Source organism: Corythoichthys intestinalis, chromosome 19 (assembly GCF_030265065.1).
Source record: "Corythoichthys intestinalis isolate RoL2023-P3 chromosome 19, ASM3026506v1, whole genome shotgun sequence".
NCBI lineage: Eukaryota > Metazoa > Chordata > Actinopteri > Syngnathiformes > Syngnathidae > Corythoichthys > Corythoichthys intestinalis.
In genome coordinates, this window is record NC_080413.1 from 33,721,713 (window position 1) to 33,741,414 (window position 19,702).

A 19,702-nucleotide genomic window follows, 5' to 3' on the forward strand; every position below is an offset into this window, starting at 1 on the left:
TCAGAAATTTTAATGAATACCAGAAAAAAAATGATCAATTTCACAATATAATTCTACCTGAACTGTGTGTAATCAACTGCAATCGCGTCAGTGGTGACAGTCTTTGTTTGTCCATATTTAGATCCAGGCTCTCAAATAAACCGAGACATCACCCTCACACAGGAAGACTGTGATAATGAAGAACTAATAGTTTCCTGTCAAGTGGTGGGCCTCTCTCAATTCACACGGGATGCAACATTCGTGTTGGTCCAAGATGGTAAGTAATGCAATGACACATTTTCGTTAGTATAAATTTTTATTCCCCATTTCTGTCCAGACAAAGTAGAACAGCAGAGTGTAGGAAGGGTTGGAGAGATGGATTTTGATGAGCATGAGCAGAGGTGAATTGACTATAAACAAGGGAGTTTAAATTTTGAATACTGATGACTGAAAAACAAAAAAACATCACTTTTTTTTTTGTTTTTTTACAGAAACATGTATTTTGCTTTAATTATATATAGTTTAAAGTGCCTATGACAGCAAAAAGCATGTTTATTTCATATTTCATGCTGTATTTAATGCTCCTGAATGAAATGGAGCGCTTGGATATGTGTGGAAGCGATCAATTTATTTATTTATTTTTTTAATTCCGCGCCATTAAAATGAGAGACTTCTTGGATTGTGGAAGAATGCGAATGTGACATCACCCAGTTCACCATCACACAATACAGCCATTGCTTTATAGCATGCAGATAGACTGAGGATTCAGCTGATTTTGCGGATTAATTCGTTTGTTTTTCGCATCACGCCAAGCCCAATGTGCTGCATGCTTTTGTTGCTGCACCAGCGAGAGGCGTGTGAGCCTTTTTGGGTTTAAAAAAGTTCCCGTTCACCGTGGGGAATGGCCAGAACGAGTCCAACAACTGTGGGACAATTGGACCGACAAGGAAGTGAGTAAACTACGTGTTTTGAATTTTGTCAAATACTGGGATCATGGCACACGTTTTAATAAGGAGGTTGCTTGCATTTTGTGGGTGACTATGCTCCTTTTCCGAGAAGGCCACTCGGCTGATGACTGGTGGCTCGTCACACACCATGGTCACTTCCACCCCACTATAGACCACTATCCTCAGCTTGGGCAGATTCCCGCTCCGACATCCGCCGGTTTGTCCACTGAGAATGCACTATTTTTGGCGTTCATTCCCTGCTTTGCTTGCCGGCGAAGCCGCAGCAGAACGACAAGCTGTAACTTGCTCGCCGCCGGGGGCTGGCCGATCGGTGAAGACAACACCGCCGCCATATGTGACACGAGTTGGGGTAGTTTTGTGTGATTTTTTTGTTTTCAAAAGGCGAGAATAATACATTGAAAAGCTGCTCGGTTGAGATTAGCATGTCGGCTAGTTGCCACGCCTCCTGTTTTGTTTACGCTCTTTCCTCCGTCTCTGAAGCGGGGGCAGGGAAATGACAAAAGCTGGACTAATTCTGGTGGCATAAAATACTGTTCAGGAGAGGAAGAAGTGGGCAGTTTTGAACATTATGCAGTAATTTTCCATGTCGTACTGAATAAATGTATTTTTAATATTTAATATTCCATTTAGCACAAGACTGTTACTTGTCATGACAATACCATTTATTTAGCAATTGGGGAAAATACTTATAATGCTGTAAAAATATTGGATTAGAGAGATTGAAACAATCATGATATTTGGCGGCTCTGTGTCACATTTTCCTTGTTCTGAATCATCCCCCTCATTGGGATGAATTCTAAATCAGAAAAAATCGTGACGCTGCCGACGTCATCATCCAGCTGGGGACGCTAGAGTGCTATAATGACCGGCAGGGGCTAAACGGCAAATTAAAAGACAAATTTCTCGTCATCTGCGCTTAGCCAAATTGTTGTATATAGTCGAATCGTCTCAAAATATGATTCTAATTCACATAATAATGCTATTTAAGATTTTTTTTTTATGCTGTCACAGGCACTTTAAAGCGCTATTTCTGACTATGATAGATGAGTGAAAAAAATAAAAATTTCCCTGCTCGACAGTGCCTCACTGTGCCCCAGTATTGGATTCGGTGTAGTGACACCCCTCTATTCCATCTCATGTGGACTGGACAAGTTTCTGGCCAAATAAGTTAACTCACTATCTGCCATTGACGGCATTTTGGGGAGGGGGCGAATGATGCTTTCCCTGCTGAGGTGTCCCGGGCATGTCCCACTGCTCCCCCCGTCATTCTCCCAAAAGAATGAATGATGGACGACGGACATGTTTAAAGTGTTTTCCTCCTTGCTCTATTTTATGTCTTTACAGTTGAATTCACATGCATTAATGACCAAGAATTTGGAAATGGATCGTTAAATGAGGAGGGAATAGCTTCATGTGAAGTAGATGAGGTGGGAGTGAAGACTGCTATTTGCAGAGAAAGTAGGGAATGGGAAGATCGAGGAGACAACTGCACCTTGCGGAGGCTCGTGGAACTACTTATTCAGTCTGAGGTGAGCTGCTCGGCGTTTTTTGTCAGGCAATTGAAACTGCAAGGTCGGTGTGAGTCATTGGAGAGCTATTTTCTCATTACGGGTTGGCTGGATTTCCATAAAGTCATGGCAAAAAAATCTTAAATAATGACAAATGAAGTTTGGGTCATTTTACATTTGGATGGCATTTTAGATTCCTCCCAGCAAATTTTATACATCCACAGACTAAATACTAAAACATCCAGTTTCTGAATAAGAAGATTTACAATAGTGTTACTGTGATTATGCCAAATGTTGTAAATATCAAATAAAATATGTGACATTTTTTTTGTTTACCATTCATCTGTAAGATGTGCTAATCAAGATTTTGATAGTTTATTACTATTCATGATAGAGTGGGGTAAATAAGTATTTAGTCAACCACTAATTGTGCAAGTTCTCCCACTTGAAAATATTAGAGAGGCCTGTAATTGTCAACATGGGTAAACCTCAACCATGAGAGACAGAATGTGGTAGGGAAAAAAACCAAAAAATCACATTGTTTGATTTTTAAAGAATTTATTTGCAAATTATGGTGGAAAATAAGTATTTGGTCAATCCCAAAAGTTCATCTCAATACTTTGTTATGTACCCTTTGTTGGCAATAACGGAGGCCAAACGTTTTCTGTAACACTTCACAAGCTTTTCACACACTGTTGCTGGTATTTTGGCCCATTCCTCCATGCAGATCTCCTCTCGAGCAGTGATGTTTTGGGGATGTCGTTGGGCAACACGGACTTTCAACTCCCTCCACGGATTTTCTCTGGGGTTGAGATCTGGAGACTGGCTAGGCCACTCAAGGACCTTGAGATGCTTCTTACAAAGCCAGTCCTTTGTTGCCCTGGCTGTGTGTTTGGGATCATTGTCATGCTGAAAGACCCAGCCACGTCTCATCTTAAATGCCCTTGCTGATGGAAAGAGATTTTCACTCAAAATCTCTCGATACATGGCCCTATTCATTATTTCCTTTACACAGATCAGTCGTCCTGGTCCCTTTGCAGAAAAACAGCCCCAACCCATGATGTTTCCACACCCATCCTTCACAGTGGGTATGGTGTTCTTCGGATGCAATTCAGTATTCTTTCTCCTGTAAACACGAGAACCTGTGTATCTACCAAAAAGTTCTATTTTGGTTTCTTCTGACCATAACACATTCTCTCAGTCCTCTTCTGGATCATCCAAATGCTCTCTAGCGAACCACAGACGGGCCTGGACATGTACTGGCTTCAGCAGGCGGACACGTCTGGCAGTGCATGATTTGAGTCCCTGGCGGCGCATTGTGTTACTGATAGTAGACTTTGTTACTGTGGTCCCAGCTCTCTGTAGGTAATTCACTGGGTCCCCCCGTGTGGTCCTGGGATTTTTGTTAACCGTTCTTGTTATCATTTTGACGCCACGGGGTGAGGTCTTGCATGGAGCCCCAGATTGAGGGAGATTACCAGTGATCTTGTATGTCTTCCATTTTCTCATAATTGCTCCCAGAGTTGATTTCTTTACACCAAGCGTTTTACCTATTGCAGATTCAGTCTTCCCAGCCTGGTGCAGGTCTACAATTTCTGTCTCTGGTGTTCTTCGACAGCTCTTTGGTCTTGGCCATAGTGGAGTTTGGAGTGTGACTGAGTGACTGAAGTTGTGGACAGGTGTCTTTTATACTGATGATGAATTAAAACAGGTGCCATTAATAAGGGTAACGAGTGGAGCCTCGTTAAACCTCGTTAGAAAAAGTTAGACCTCTTTGACAGCCAGAAATCTTGCTTGTTTGAAGGTAACCAAATACTTATTTTCCACTCTAATTTGGAAACAAATTCTTTAAAAATCAAACTATGTGATTTTCTGTTTGTTTTTCCACATTCTGTCTCTCATGGTTGAGGTTTACCCATGTTGACAATTACAGGCCTCTCTAATCTTTTCAAGTAGGAGAACTTGCACACTTGGTGGTTGACTAAATACTTATTTGCCCCACTGTATATTGTTGAGGAATATGTAGCAGAAAAGCAAAATTTAAGGCTTATTTTTCAATAAATTTGAGGTCAAAATATCCTCCAGTTCTGGAATGACCCATATGTTAGCCAATCCACTAATCCCAGATGCTTCATGCAATAGCTACAGTATGTGTGTACTTAATCACTTAAAAAAAAACAAAAAAAAAAAAAACAAAAAAAAAAGCACATAAATGATTAATGAATAAATTCTAACCTCAAAAACATTCACTTCGAGTTTTGCTTCCAAAAGACACGAAAGGCAAACATACATAAATGGTATTTTCGCAAATTGAAAGATGAGCTTTAAAAAATTTCTTTTTCAATTGGCTCACATATGGACTACAAAATTGAGTTTGTACTGTAATTTTTTTAAGGCGCACCTGACTATAAGCCGCCACTCACCATGTTTGACACAAAAGCGGTATTTGTTTATAGATAAGATGCACTGGACTACAAACCGCAGCTGTCCTCACTGTATTATGGGATATTTACATCAAAAAGTATTACCCGGTAACTCTTTATTTGACAGCGGCGTCATAAGACTGTCATAAGACCTTCATAATTATGAAAAAAATAATAATAATTATGACATGACAATGTCATGAGCATCAATGAATGCTTATAACAGATGTCATTCAGTGTCATCTGGCAAATTATCTCACTTTTGAATGCATGTAAAAGATCTGAGCTGGACATAAATGGAGTTAGTGACAAAATTTGCCAAATGACACTTAATGACATCTGTCATAGGCATTCATTTATGTCCATGACAGTGTCATTTCATAATTCTGACAGTCTCATTATGTCTTATGACGCCACTGTGAAAATACAGTGTTACCTATTAACCCAAATAAATGAACAAATAGGCCGCACTGGACTATAAACCATAGAATTCAAAATGAGGAAAAAAAGCAGCGGCTTACAGAGGTATGAAAAAGTATCTTAACATTTTGGAATTTCTCACATTTCTGCATAAAATCAGTATCAAATGTGATTTGATCTTTGTCACAATCACACAGGTGAAAATACAGTGTCTGCTTTAACTAAAACCACCGAAACATTTATGGGTTTTCATATTTTAATGAGTGAACCCTCTGCCAAAGGAGACTTAAAGAGCAACTGAAACCAATTTTTACCAAACAATTTCAGTCAGGCGTGTGCCCAATCACTGATGAGTGGTTTAAAGCTGACCTGCCCACTAGAAACACACTTGGAAAGAAATGTCTTGATGAGAAGCATTGTCTGATGCGAGTCGTGGCTCGGTCAAAAGAGCTGTCTGAAAACCTGCAATCAAGGATTGTTGATTTGTATAAAGCTGGGAAAGGATACAAAACCATCTCTAAAAGTCTGGATGTTCATCACTTGACAGTCAGAGAAGTTGTCTACAAATGGAGAGAGTTTGGCACTGTTGCTTCTCTCCCAAGGGGTGGCCGTCCACTAAAGATGATGCCAAGAGTTCAGCGAAGAATACTCAGAGAGGTAAAAAAAAAAGAACCCTAGAGTGTCTGCTAAAGACTTTTGAAATCACTGGCACAGTCCAATATCTCTGTGCACACTGTAAAACTATGGTCAAGAATATTGTTCATGGGTGGACTCCACGGCGGAAGCCACTGCTGTTTAAAAAAAAAAAAAAAAATGTTGCTCGTTTAATGTTTGCAGAAAGGCACTTGGACACTCCACAGAAGTTTTGGCAAAATATTTTGTGAACTGATGAAACCAAAGTTGAATTATTTAGGAGTAACACACAACGTCATGTGTGGAGGAAAAGTGGAACAGCTCACCAACATTAACACCTCATCCCCACCGTGAAGCAAGGTGAAGGGAGCGACATGATTTGGGGCTGTTTTTCTACCTCAGGGCCTGGACAACTTTCAATCATTAATGGAAGACTGAATTGAAAAGTTTATCAGGATGTTTTGCAGGGAAATCTGAGGCCGTCTGTTAGACAGTTGAGGCGAAAAAGAGAATGGATGCTGCAACAAGACAATGATCCAAAACACAGAAGTAAATCAACTTCAGAATGGTTTCAGTAAAACAAAATAAACGTTCTGGAGTGGCCAAGTCAAAGTCCAGACTTGAACTCCATTGAGATGCTGCTGCTAAAGACAGGGATTCATGCGAGACGTCCCAGGAATCTGACTGAACTACAGCAGTTTTGTAGCGAACAATGTGCCAAGATTAGTCCTGATCGATTTGCCGGACTGATCTGCAGCTACAGGAAGCGTCTGGTTGATGTTTTTGCTGCCAAAAAGGGGGAGGGGGGGGGATACAAAATCTTAAATGTGATGGTTAACTTACTTATTTTTCCCCCCTTCTGTCATTGTTTGACTATTATTATCATTAAAATATGAAAACATATAAATGTTTGTGTGATTTTAGTTAAAACAGACTGTTTTTATTCTGTGTGATTTTGACAAAGCTCAGATCACATTTGATGGTGGTTTTATGCACAAATGTGAGAAATTCCCAAAAAGTTCAGATACTTTTTCATAGCACTGTACTGTATAGTCCGAAAATTACGGTAGACAAATTTGATATACAGTACCTGACTTTGATTTTATTGTGCGGTGTTGAAACGTCATGTTCCATGTTGTGATTGTAACCTTTTTTTCTTTCTTTCTTATATTTTTTTATCTGAACATTCAGTTTTTGAATAATGAGACTTTGCCAGAGTTCTTGGAAAATCTCAGCAACACCACTGATGAGCTAAGTGAGAATGTGACTGGATCTCCTAACAACATTGAGACCATTGTTAGAATACTCAACAATGTGGCAGACTTAGTAACAAATTCTTCTCTCGAGCTAAATCAGGACCTAATGGAGGTATGAATCTTATTTCACCTACCAATAGCCATCAAGATAAGTCGTAACTGTTTTGCTTCTTCACTTTATCTACTTTAGAATATCCTAATCACCACTGATGTCCTGACCAGAGATGAGGCAAGGGTTTCATGGGATGTCCTTAATCTCCGAGCTGCCATTGAGATTTTTGGAACAAGAACTTTCACACCCAGAAATGAGAGTGTCAGCTCGTTATTATTGTTTTCCCTTGAGGGTTTAGCAAGTAGGCTTATCAATGCCTCTTTAACCATTGATACACCTTTGATTCTCTTGAACAAAACAACATTCAACGACAGTTTCAACGGAGATTTTAATTCTACGGTGGAGATAGACATAGAGGGATCTAACGGAACAACATTCCTCACTGTGATAACCTTTGAATCAATGGACAATGTACTTCCACCAAGAGATGAGAACAACGCTTCAGGCAGGGTCATCAATGGGAGAGTCGCACTTGTTCAGTCTGATAACCCGATCAACAATATCTCGTTTACATTTAACATTGTAAACGACAGTCTTGGGAACCCTCAATGTGTGTTTTGGAACTTCACCCTCTTTGAAGGTCTCGGAGGATGGGATGGTGAAGGCTGTGAGCTCGTTAGAAGAGAGGGTGAATTGGTCACATGTCAGTGTGACCATCTGACCTCATTTTCAATTCTAATGTCACCAACTAGTCCGATCAGCCGTGTGTTGGATTTCATAACGTACATCGGCGTTAGTATTTCCATGGCGTCCTTAGTGATATGCCTCATTATTGAAGGGGTTATATGGAAAACAGTTAGAAAGAGCACCACTTCGCACTTGCGGCACGTTTCCATTGTTAACATCGCAGTGTCTCTCTTGATTGCAAACATTTGGTTCATTATTGGGGCAAGTATCTCTGAAGGAGAAAAAAGGAATCCAGCTGCATGCACTGCTGCTACCTTTTTCATCCACTTCTTTTACTTGGCTCTCTTTTTCTGGATGTTCGCATCCGCCTTGTTGCTATTCTACCGCTCAGTCGTTGTCTTTGGTGGAGGACTTTCTAAAAAGACTATGTTAGCGATCGGATTCTGTCTTGGCTACGGGGCGCCTCTGCTTATCTCAGTCATTACTATAGCTGTAACTGCCCCGAACAATGCTTACATTCGAGAAAATACGATCTGCTGGCTCAATTGGGAAAGGTCAAGAGCGCTTCTGGCATTTGTGATCCCGGCCCTGGCAATTGTGTTTATAAACATTATAATCCTAATTGTGGTAATAGTTAAAATACTGCAGAGCCGGGGGATGTCAAGCACTGCACAACAAGATGAGAAGTATGTTCTGGTGGTCATTATTCGGAGCTTGGCTATCCTCACACCCTTTTTTGGAATCACTTGGAGTCTTGGAGTTGGAATCTTAATTGACCCAACTAATCTGGGAATCCACATTACCTTCTCCCTCTTCAACTCTCTTCAGGTGAGTTTCTTACATTGCTTTGTATGTTCAGTGTATATTTGAATGTGTTTACTTTCGTGTATCATTGTCATGTATTATTTTACTTATTGTACAATCTTTCTTTTTATTTAGTTAATTTAACCAAGCCAATCTTATGGAGGACTAGGAGAGCAACAATTAAATAAATAAATGCACAATTAAATAAATAATTAAATAAGTGATTAAAATATTTCTATTAATATTTATTTAACTTTAATTATGTATTTGAATGTATATATATATATTTTTTTTTTATTTATAACCAGTTTTATTTATTTTTTTCCAGTTTATATTATTTACATTTTTATTTATTTTTTTAAATTTAATTATTACAACATTTATTTATTTCAATATTTATTTATTTCAACATTTGTCTAGTGCACTTTTTATTAATCTCATTATTGCACTCACGTTCCCCTCGTACTGCATGAAATAATTTTATTTGTCATTGGCTCATCAAACTCAGTGGGCGTGTGTGAACTAGACGGGTTTGAGTTGATCGAGTCAAGCTATTGCTCCTTCCTTCCTAACATAAGCTCTCTCAGGATTTAATAACGGACATGTTAGACTAAGCAGAGCACATTGCCTGAGCTCGTGGCTTACAATACACAGCGGTTTAGTTTATTACTAAGGTCAGGCCAACCTCCACAATGCCAGCCATTTTGGGAGGGCAACTACAACCCCGCCTACTCCACACCCGCCCGTCGAGTTTGATGAGCCAACGACCGAGAAAATTATTTTAGGCAGTTACAAGGGGAGCAAGAGTGCAAGAACGAAATAAGATAAAAAGTGAAATAATTAGATGAAATAAATAAATAAATAAATATTGAAATGAATAAACAAATTTTGAAATAAATAAATATACAGGGTGATTCAAAAAGAATGTGCCAAAACAATTGTGGTACATGAAAAAAACAAAAACAAAAAAAAACTAGCTAGATACAAGTATTGTCTATAACTTCAAGTTTTTATTTCATACTTTAAAGTGCTCAATGTGACCACCACCAGCGGCAAATACTGAAAGCATGTTGTACTGTGACAATGGCCGTGTATATATACAGGGTGATTAAAAAAGAATGTGCCAAAATCATCACGCATGTATTCATTTTAAAATCATTGAAATACAGTGAATTATTAATTAATTCTTATTTAATTAAAATTAATTGACAATTTAATAAGAATTAAAATAAGAATTAAAGGTCTTTTAACAATTATATTATTATTAGTAGTAGTAGTAGTAGTCGTGTATAATTATATACAATACCTGTATCCAGGTAGTAATTAATTGTTGTTGTGTGTTTTTTTTTTTAATATGCCGCAATCTCCCCGGTATATTCGAATAAATAAATATATATTGAAATAAATGTTGAAATAATTAAATAAAAATTTATTTTGATAAATAAAAATGGAAATAAACATAAACTGAAATAAATAAATACAAAGGGAAATATATAAATTAAAATTGAAATAAATAAATAAACTGGAATAAATAAATAAATAAATATTGAAACACAAATAAATATTGAAATAGAAGCATTTTAATGACACATTTATTAATTTATTTAATTGTGCATTTATTTTTGCACTCCTGGTCGTCCACACAATCCATGATTGGGATTCTTTATCAAATCCTAGACTTTTAATTTAGCCCCTAGAGTAGATTTATCCAGATTATAGCAAAAGATTAAAGAATCAGGGATTTGTATTAAAAGTTAAATGTATTAAACCCAGAAGAAATCCAGCCAAAATCCAGATTTTGATGAATCTCATGAACTAAATCCCTGTTCAACCTATCAATGTGTAGTTCATGAAGCACTTTAAAAAATCTGAAACAATAGCAGTTAGGCTGGCTGCCACAGTAACACCGTGTCAATGGGGTATAGTAAGAGCTTTTCCAAACTAAATCTACGTTACCATTCTAAAGTATATATTAAAGTAGAATAAAATAAAAAGATTTTTTAAAAAATATTTTAAAGTGTTTACTGCAGATTGTACATTTTAAGTAGGAATTAATCCTCCACTGCATGAATTTGTAGTATACAGTTGGGCCTCATTTTATCTATCCTTGTTTAAAATAAAAGCAGGATTCGTATAGCAATGAATAAGTAGATATGGTTAGATGGTGCTACATTGTTCATTTAAAAATGTATATGTTTTTTGTTGTGTTCTCTCTTCACATAGGGTTTCTTCATATTAGTTTTTGGAACACTGTTGGACAAAAAGGTATGTACCTCCAACCCCGCCCCACACACAAAAAGGCTATATTTATTTTTTAAGCCTGTTTTGTTCAGATGCTTTGACACAGAGAATGGGAATCTGGGAAGTTTTAATGTGCCAGTGAGAGTTTAGTGTACTCCTGTTGTGGTTGTTTGTATTTTGTTGTTTATTAGGTGAAAGCAGAGGAAAGAAAATGGTTTTGGGTGACACAGAGAAAAGAACAAATACAAGAACAAGAAAGCAATTTTTGGGGATATGTGATTAGTGACAGTTAATTCAGTTTTTCTAAAAAAAAAATACCGAGTGGTTGAGCTGTAATCATGTATAGTTAAAGAGTGTAGATAGAAATGTAATGATTGCTTTCCAGGAGTCCTAACATTGTCTTATTTTTTTTTGTCGGATTTTCATAGATATTCTTCATTGTGCTTTGGCAACACACATTGACAAAATGGTGTAACAGTTACAAATCATGCCATAAAAACCTGACAGACATACAGTGCCTTGCAAAAGTATTCGGCCCCCTTGAATCTTGCAACCTTTCGCCACATTTCAGGCTTCAAACATAAAGATATGAAATTTAATTTTTTTGACAAGAATCAACAACAAGTGGGACACAATCGTGAAGTGGAACAACATTTATTGAATAATTTAAACTTTTTTAACAAATAAAAAACTGAAAAGTGGGGCGTGCAATATTATTCGGCCCCTTTACTTTCAGTGCAGCAAACTCACTCCAGAAGTTCAGTGAGGATCTCTGAATGATCCAATGTTGTCCTAAATGACCGATGATGATAAATACAATCCACCTGTGTGTAATCAAGTCTCCGTATAAATGCACCTGCTCTGTGATAGTCTCAGGGTTCTGTTTAAAGTGCAGAGAGCATTTTGAAAACCAAGGAACACACCAGGCAGGTCCGAGATACTGTTGTGGAGAAGTTTAAAGCCGGATTTGGATACAAAAAGATTTCCCAAGCTTTAAACATCTCAAGGAGCACTGTGCAAGCCATCATATTGAAATGGAAGGAGCATCAGACCACTGCAAATCTACCAAGACCCGGCCGTCCTTCCAAACTTTCTTCTCAAACAAGGAGAAAACTGATCAGAGATGCAGCCAAGAGGCCCATGATCACTCTGGATGAACTGCAGAGATGTACAGCTGAGGTGGGAGAGTCTGTCCATAGGACAACAATCAGTCGTACACTGCACAAATCTGGCCTTTATGGAAGAGTGGCAAGAAGAAAGCCATTTCTCAAAGATATCCATAAAAAGTCTCGTTTAAAGTTTGCCACAAGCCACCTGGGAGACACACCAAACGTGGAAGAAGGTGCTCTGGTCAGATGAAACCAAAATTGAACTTTTTGGCCACAATGCAAAACGATATGTTTGGCGTAAAAGCAACACAGCTCATCACCCTGAACACACCATCCCCACTGTCAAACATGGTGGTGGCAGCATCATGGTTTGGGCCTGCTTTTCTTCAGCAGGGACAGGGAAGATGGTTAAAATTGACGGGAAGATGGATGCAGCCAAATACAGGAACATTCTGGAAGAAAACCTGTTGGTATCTGCACAAGACCTGAGACTGGGACGGAGATTTATCTTCCAACAGGACAATGATCCAAAACATAAAGCCAAATCTTCAATGGAATGGTTCAAAAATAAACGTATCCAGGTGTTAGAATGGCCAAGTCAAAGTCCAGACCTGAATCCAATCGAGAATCTGTGGAAAGAGCTGAAGACTGCTGTTCACAAACACTCTCCATCCAACCTCACTGAGCTCGAGCTGTTTTGCAAGGAAGAATGGGCAAGAATGTCAGTCTCTCGATGTGCAAAACTGATAGAAACACACCCCAAGCGACTTGCAGCTGTAATTGGAGCAAAAGGTGGCGCTACAAAGTATTAACGCAAGGGGGCCGAATAATATTGCACGCCCCACTTTTCAGTTATTTATTTGTTAATAAAGTATAAATTATCCAATAAATTTTGTTCCACTTCACGATTGTGTCCCACTTGTTGTTGATTCTTGACAAAAAATTAAAATTTTATATCTTTATGTTTGAAGCCTGAAATGTGGCGAAAGGTTGCAAGGTTCAAGGGGGCCGAATACTTTTGCAAGGCACTGTACCTACCTATAGCGTTGTAAAGTTGTGAACTCGTGTGTGCACTCTTTTCTTTCAGGTTCGGTCAGAAATTTCGCTTTCCAAAACATCTCAAACTTCCAGAAGTGGGACCAGGGTAAGAACAACATTATTCATATTTTGTGAGATCATATATCCTTACTCCAATTTTGTGTTGATTTGTGGTTTTCATTTCTTATTTTAGAGCACGAGTGCTGGGAACTCATCATCGAGTGGATGGAAGATTTTTAGGAACATTGGAAGAAGAGGTAGGTTGAGGAAGTTCTTAAATTTGACAGTTTTTTTTTTTTTTTTTTTTTTTTTTTTTTTACTGTTATTTTTTTTAATCTTTCTGTTGCAAATTAACAATGGTTGATACAGCACTGTCCCGATCCAAAATAAGACAATCTACTGATTAGATTAGAGGCGGCACCCTGAATAAGTGATTAGCAGGTCCGCCTCACAGTTCTGAAACCAAGGCCTTCCTGTGTGGAGTTTGGATGTTCTCCCCGTCCTTGCATGGTTTTTCTCTGGGTACTTTGGTTTCCTACCACATCCCCAAAAAATGCATGGTAGGCTGATTGAACACTCCAAATTGTCCCTAAGTATTGTAAGTGTGTGTCTGGATGAATGATTGTTTGTCTCCTTGTGCCCTGGTGGGCAACCAATTTAAGGCTTACCTCACCTACTGCCCATAAATAGCTGGGAAAGGAAATACCGGATAGAAAGACACGTAGTTCTTAAAAGATAAATGGGAGTACAACTTCTCATAATTTGATATTACAACCCCTCTTAATGTTTTCTTTTTAATAAAATTTGTTTAACTAGTAGATCGCCATTGTTGTTGACGTCACAGGGCGGTGACGTCACATTGCCACGCTGCTGGAATTCCACAGTGTCGCTTTTTAACTATATAAACATGTCGTCAGTTGTGCCATTCCAATTTGAACCTGAGCAGAACATTAATGAGCAGATAAATATGACAACACCGGCAGGATGATCATTAATATGGACAGCGATTTTACGTGACAAAAATAAGGTGAGGCGTCATTAGCCGCCATTAGACGTCTCAGTAGAGGCAAACTGCATTAATGTTTCGTGTGCTGTGATCCACGGGCTGTCTGCAAAAATAATCAAACTTCTGTGTTTCACTGTATACCCTTATCATTAGAGATGGGAATTGATACGATTTTTACGATTCCGATTCCATTATCGATATGGCTTAACGATTCGATTCTTTATCGATTCTCTTATCAATTCTAATTTAGGGAAAAAGAAGAACAAATGTTTTGATTGGCATCGAGTTTGTTTAATCAGAAGTCACAACCTTACAAACTCACAACGAGGTCAAAAGAGGCCCTAAGCCTCAATGTTAACTGTGGCAATAAGTGGCAAATACATAAAAATGTGTAACATTTTACTGAAACATTTTTCTAATAGAAATAAAAAATATTGGTATATATTGGCATATAGGTCGTTGTTCTGCCTTTAGCAATATGTGTTAAGGTGTATTATTTACCATTATATTGAAATGCATGCCTTTTAGTTTTTATGGTGCTTTCACGCTCAAGTGGGTCGACCATGCACTTCCTCACGCGAAGAAGAACGCGCTCATGTGAAGAAGAGCGCGCTCTCACGCGAAGAAGTAGTGCAGCTACAAAACATTCAAGCGAGTGAGCGAGTTTGTGAGAGAGGGAAACACTGCTGCGAGCCTACGTTCTTTGTTAATGTTAGTAAAATATCTACAGAGGCAACGCCTGTATGCATCATCTTTTGTGTTGTTGTTGTGTGATTCACGATCGGACACTTAATTCCAGTTGTGTAGTGGTTTGAACGATGTGCTAATGCTAGTGAACGCATGCTAACCGTTTTTGTTATTAATGTATTAGCAGCTAATCATCGCTGATTTACTTTGATGCGAACCTGTTTGTTATTGGGGACGAAATTGATTTGTTTCATTTCTATTTTTAGTTTCACTCATCAAGTGATGGTTTAATAAAGTCAGCAAATTATACCAACGTCTTCTGCATCGTCATTTGGGAGTTTAGCTAGCTGTATAGCCAGGACTGAGCCTTAGTGTCTCGGTGAGGACAGTACAGTCGTATTCCCTCCTGATGCAGTTATTTTCACCTTGCAATGACTGCAAGTCACTTTGTTGTAATTTTTCTTTGTGGAGTGAAGACACACTTTGGAGCGTTTGAACCTACGTGCTGTCATTGTTATGTTTACGGCTGCAATGCTCGTGCTAAACCATAGTAACCTTTCATTTTCACCCTCTTTCCTGGTGAAGTGTAGCCAAACTTTTGAGTGAGTGGTTCTTGGCGCCATGCTAGTTTGATGCGTCTGGACAACAAGACACATCACATCACGTGATGACGCAATACGCGTCTTTAGGAATTGTTAAAGGGATCGTTAAGGCTTTTTCATTGCGATGTCGAGGCCTCGAAACACTTGGAACCGGTTCGGAATTGGAATCGGATTTCAGTATGTAAAGCACACGCTAGCTCATGATACTATCTCTACAATAATATTGGAATAAGTTGGATCACACAATAGTTTATCTCTGTGAAGATCTGCAAACATTTTTTTTAACCTGTCCTGTTCAGCTGCTTGACACGGCGAATGGAGATTTGAATGTCCGATTTATCTGAACAGTTGTAATGTATCACATGGGAGTATGACCTACATCCATTGTGATCATTCAACGTACCTCGTTTATTTGGAGAAAGCAGTGAACAGGAAGGGGTTACGGGGGAACAAAAGAAAAGAGGGAGAGAGAGACAGAAAAAGCACAAACAACATGAAATACATTAAACACCTAGTCTAACTAACTATGAATATATTGGTGCTATCGTTAGCTAGTTGTATTTCCGGTTGACACCATGTGGGGGACCTGATAACCAAGGAAAGAGGAGGGGGGTCTGAGAGATAAGTGATTGGGAGGGGTGAAGTGTACCTAAATCAGCCAGGTGGTCTAGAACCCAGTATTTGTGTGATCCCTTGCAAGTGTGAGTATGTTGGCATCCTATTCCATGCTGTCTCATCGCCAACCCTGACACCGAAGTTTTCAACTTTAGTGTGTCTAGTTCCCATCTAACATGTGATAGTCCTGCACACAAGTGGAGATGGCGCATGGGTGACACCCCAGGGCCATGACCCCCCCCCCCCCCCCCCCCCACCAGCCAATCCTCGGGGGGCGGCACAGACATTTTTTGACATCAGTTTCTTCCCTGCTCAGTCATTAGAGCAGGATAGTGGTGTCACTGGCGAACTTGACACATGAACGCTACTCTCGTCTCATCCCGTCTTTCCTGTTTATTTAGCTTTTTCTGCTCGTTTTGTAAAATATCAACAGGGCTGTCCTCTTTTTTAATGTTCCGCTTGGGTTCAAATTGGAAGGGCAGAGCTGACAATATGTTTATGTAGTTAAAGAGTGACATGGTTGAATTCCGACAGCGTGCCCACGTGATGTCATCGCCCTTCGACTTCAACAACAATGGCGACCTATTAGTTAAACAAATTTTATTAAAACGAAAACATTAAGAGTTTTAATATCAAATTGTTAGAACTCATACTAACATTTATCTTTTAAGAACTACATGTCCTTCTATCCTCGGTTCCTCTTAAGCACTTCCGCGACCATGGTGAGGATAAGTGAAATGGAAGACGAATGAATAAATGATTAGAGTAGACTTTACGAATTAACACCATCAGTGATTCAAAACTGACTACTTCGCAGAAAACTATGATATAATGCAAATTTAGTTGAATTATTAAACCAACTGCAGTCCTGCCAATACTAAAAATCATGCTATCGTGTAGCCTCATAAAACACTGGTCACAATAAAGTTGTTCATTCTCAGTAGCCAAGTTTTGTTTAAGGTTTTCCCACCAACCCTTTCAAAAAAATTCTGATAAGATTGAATGGTCAGTATGAGCCTATCGACAAAGTAAAAGAAACGAAGAGGCAGAAGATACATGCATTTGCTCCAATTTGAAATTTCTCCAGATTGAGCGTTTTTGTTTGTGTATGACTTTCAGGTGGTAACAATCTATCATCATCTGCTGATGTCTCATCATCATCATCATCATCATCATCATCTCAAGCGATCAACACTTGAGGGCCACTATCGACATCTCTGCTCTGGTTGACCAAGGAACAAATTGCCCCCCCCCCCCAAAAAAAAGCAAAAAACAAAACATGAATATGGTAATATAGGCTGTCTCACATTAACATTTAAGTAACTAAAATACTACTATACTGTTGGCCATAAAATATAATTCACATCTTTTAAGTACATTTAACAACAGCCATATTGCCTTATTCTATACAAATGATTGCAGGCATAGCTATGAACAAAGACGCGATTTTATGGCAAAAATATAATAACGGCGATGATATACAGAATCGTTTCGAAGATTAAGTGATTACTTTTTTGTTCTGCGCACAACTCCTGGAGGGCATGTTTGTAAAGTATATCATGTTTGTGAAAGTGCCAGTTGCTTCAAAACATTAACCAGAGTTGTTATCCTGAGAATATTTGATTATTGGCATTTTGGTTGGTGTCATAATCTCAGACTAAGTATATGATTATTTGTGTTGTTTAACAATAATCATTATTCCACTCAAAATTTTACAAATTGTCATCTTCATACCAAAATATGATCTGCATGTGATCACGCACTATGGGAGAGCAAACACATTTGTAGGAAATAATCTTAACTGTTTTTGTGATGTATATCGTTGTAAACATTTGATACACTTGAATTATAACACCATCGTAAATTGTTCCAAGCACTTTACAAATATATTGATGGTATTTTTGTTTATACAGTACTTTGTGATTGTTGTGTATGTTATCCGCTAATCAAATATACAACATTACCATTTAACAATAAAAGGTAGAACAAAGTATTTTACTTTGGATTGGCCTTGTGTTTTAGATATCTTAATGTTTTGTAAGATGCTATGATATGTCAGCATTTTTTTTTTTTTAATCTGTGTTTTTGTTGGTTTTTGCATTGTTTTCCATATTAAACAAATATATTTGGATTATAAAAAATATATATGAATTTGTTGATAGTCCACATCTCTGCTGACCTCTGCTGGTTAACCAACACCACCGCACTGGTTAAGAAGGCGTAGCAAAGACTACACTCAGTGGCGGACTTGGCAATTTTGGGGCCTAAGGCGAACATATCCAGGGGCCCTCTTCATGGGTCGGGGGTTAAAAAGGTGAGAAAGGTGTGGAGGAAATATGTTCCGGTACACTAGGGCTGTCCTAAATGACAAATTTTCCTCTGATTAGTCAGCCGACTAATTTTACGATGAGTCGACTAATCCAATAATTTTATTTTTTTTTTTACTAATTTAGCAATGACATTTTTGTTGACACTTATTAATTCACAAAACCATTTTGGAACACTTGAATTCTTTATTAAAGTACAAATAACCATGTAAATAACAATAATAATTCACAAATAAACAATGAGGTTAAATGCTGATAGCATTTACCTGTGCAAAAGAATGGAAAGTAAACAGATTCAGAACACTAACTTTGCCTTTCCAACATTATTCAAAACAGTTCTTTAAAAAAAATTCTAGCATTATTATTATAATATACTACTATTTTAAATAGTATAATAATTATAATAATTATTCATTGCCAATCATATTTGTCATAAAGAGTGTCATTTGAAAGCTATTCTTAGTGTAGAATCTGTATTCTGTAGGATTTACTCAACATGTTATAATATTAATTCTAAAGTATGTGGGATTAACTCCAGGAATCGTTATTTATATGACGAACATGACGTGCTGTTATTTTGAAATGTTCACCGGAGGTACGTTCGCTAAACCGCTAACTGAAAGCTTTACACTCTGTAAAAAATACATCCTCCGTCATAGCTTGTGGTGTCACAAATAGATTTAATTTTTTTTCGTTAGCAAATGCTGTTAAGCAGCTGTTGAGTGCTATTGTATGACTGATTGGAACTGTACTGCATTGTTTCGCCACAGGGTGTGCTGTCGTGTATTTTATTTTTGGTGTGAAGAAGAAGAAGAAAGTTAAAAGAGGCATTAGCGGCCTGTTCTCAACTTCTCCCACGCTGCACTTTGGCTCTCATGGAGAGCACGTTCGCTCATGTGTTCGAAATAAACGATAGCCGACGTGCAAAGTAGCAAGTGAGCTGTAAAAATAGCGAGCTTAGTGGCGTGAAAAACGCGGGAGAGCTAAGTGAAGCTAACGAACAGCTAAGTGATGTAAAACAGAGCTAAGCAAAGCTAAAAAGTGCTAAATGAAGCTATGCGACTGATACTCAGTCCGTCGTCGTGGAACAGTCCATTGTAGTGCGTGTGTGTGGGAGAAATAATATAAATGCAGCATTCAAATGGCTTTTTTTGTTTTGTTTTATTATTTTTATTTTGGTATGCTGACATAATTTCACATGACGAATAGTTGGGGTGCTGCCGGTGTAGGTTCACTATCCTCTTCCCCTCACTATCCACTCGCTCTCGCTATATGATTGGCCGAAGAGTCGTCGCTGTCGGTATATGATTGGCTGAAGAGTCGAAATGCTCTCCCGTGAAATGCCTG

At 38.3% G+C, this 19,702-nt stretch overlaps 1 protein-coding gene across 1 annotated transcript in view; it reads left to right on the forward strand.

Moving 5' to 3' along the window:
* LOC130907951 (mucin-2-like) overlaps window positions 1-18,104 on the forward strand; it is a 44,267-nt gene extending 26,163 nt beyond the window's left edge. The window contains exons 32-39 of the mRNA XM_057823509.1: window positions 122-256; window positions 2,292-2,476; window positions 7,123-7,299; window positions 7,378-8,754; window positions 10,954-10,995; window positions 13,168-13,224; window positions 13,312-13,375; window positions 17,148-18,104. Of these exons, the coding sequence (XP_057679492.1) occupies window positions 122-256; window positions 2,292-2,476; window positions 7,123-7,299; window positions 7,378-8,754; window positions 10,954-10,995; window positions 13,168-13,224; window positions 13,312-13,375; window positions 17,148-17,227 (2,117 nt within the window). The 3' untranslated portion in view covers window positions 17,228-18,104. The remainder of the gene's footprint in view (window positions 1-121; window positions 257-2,291; window positions 2,477-7,122; window positions 7,300-7,377; window positions 8,755-10,953; window positions 10,996-13,167; window positions 13,225-13,311; window positions 13,376-17,147) is intronic.
* Window positions 18,105-19,702: the final 1,598 nt, after the last annotated feature.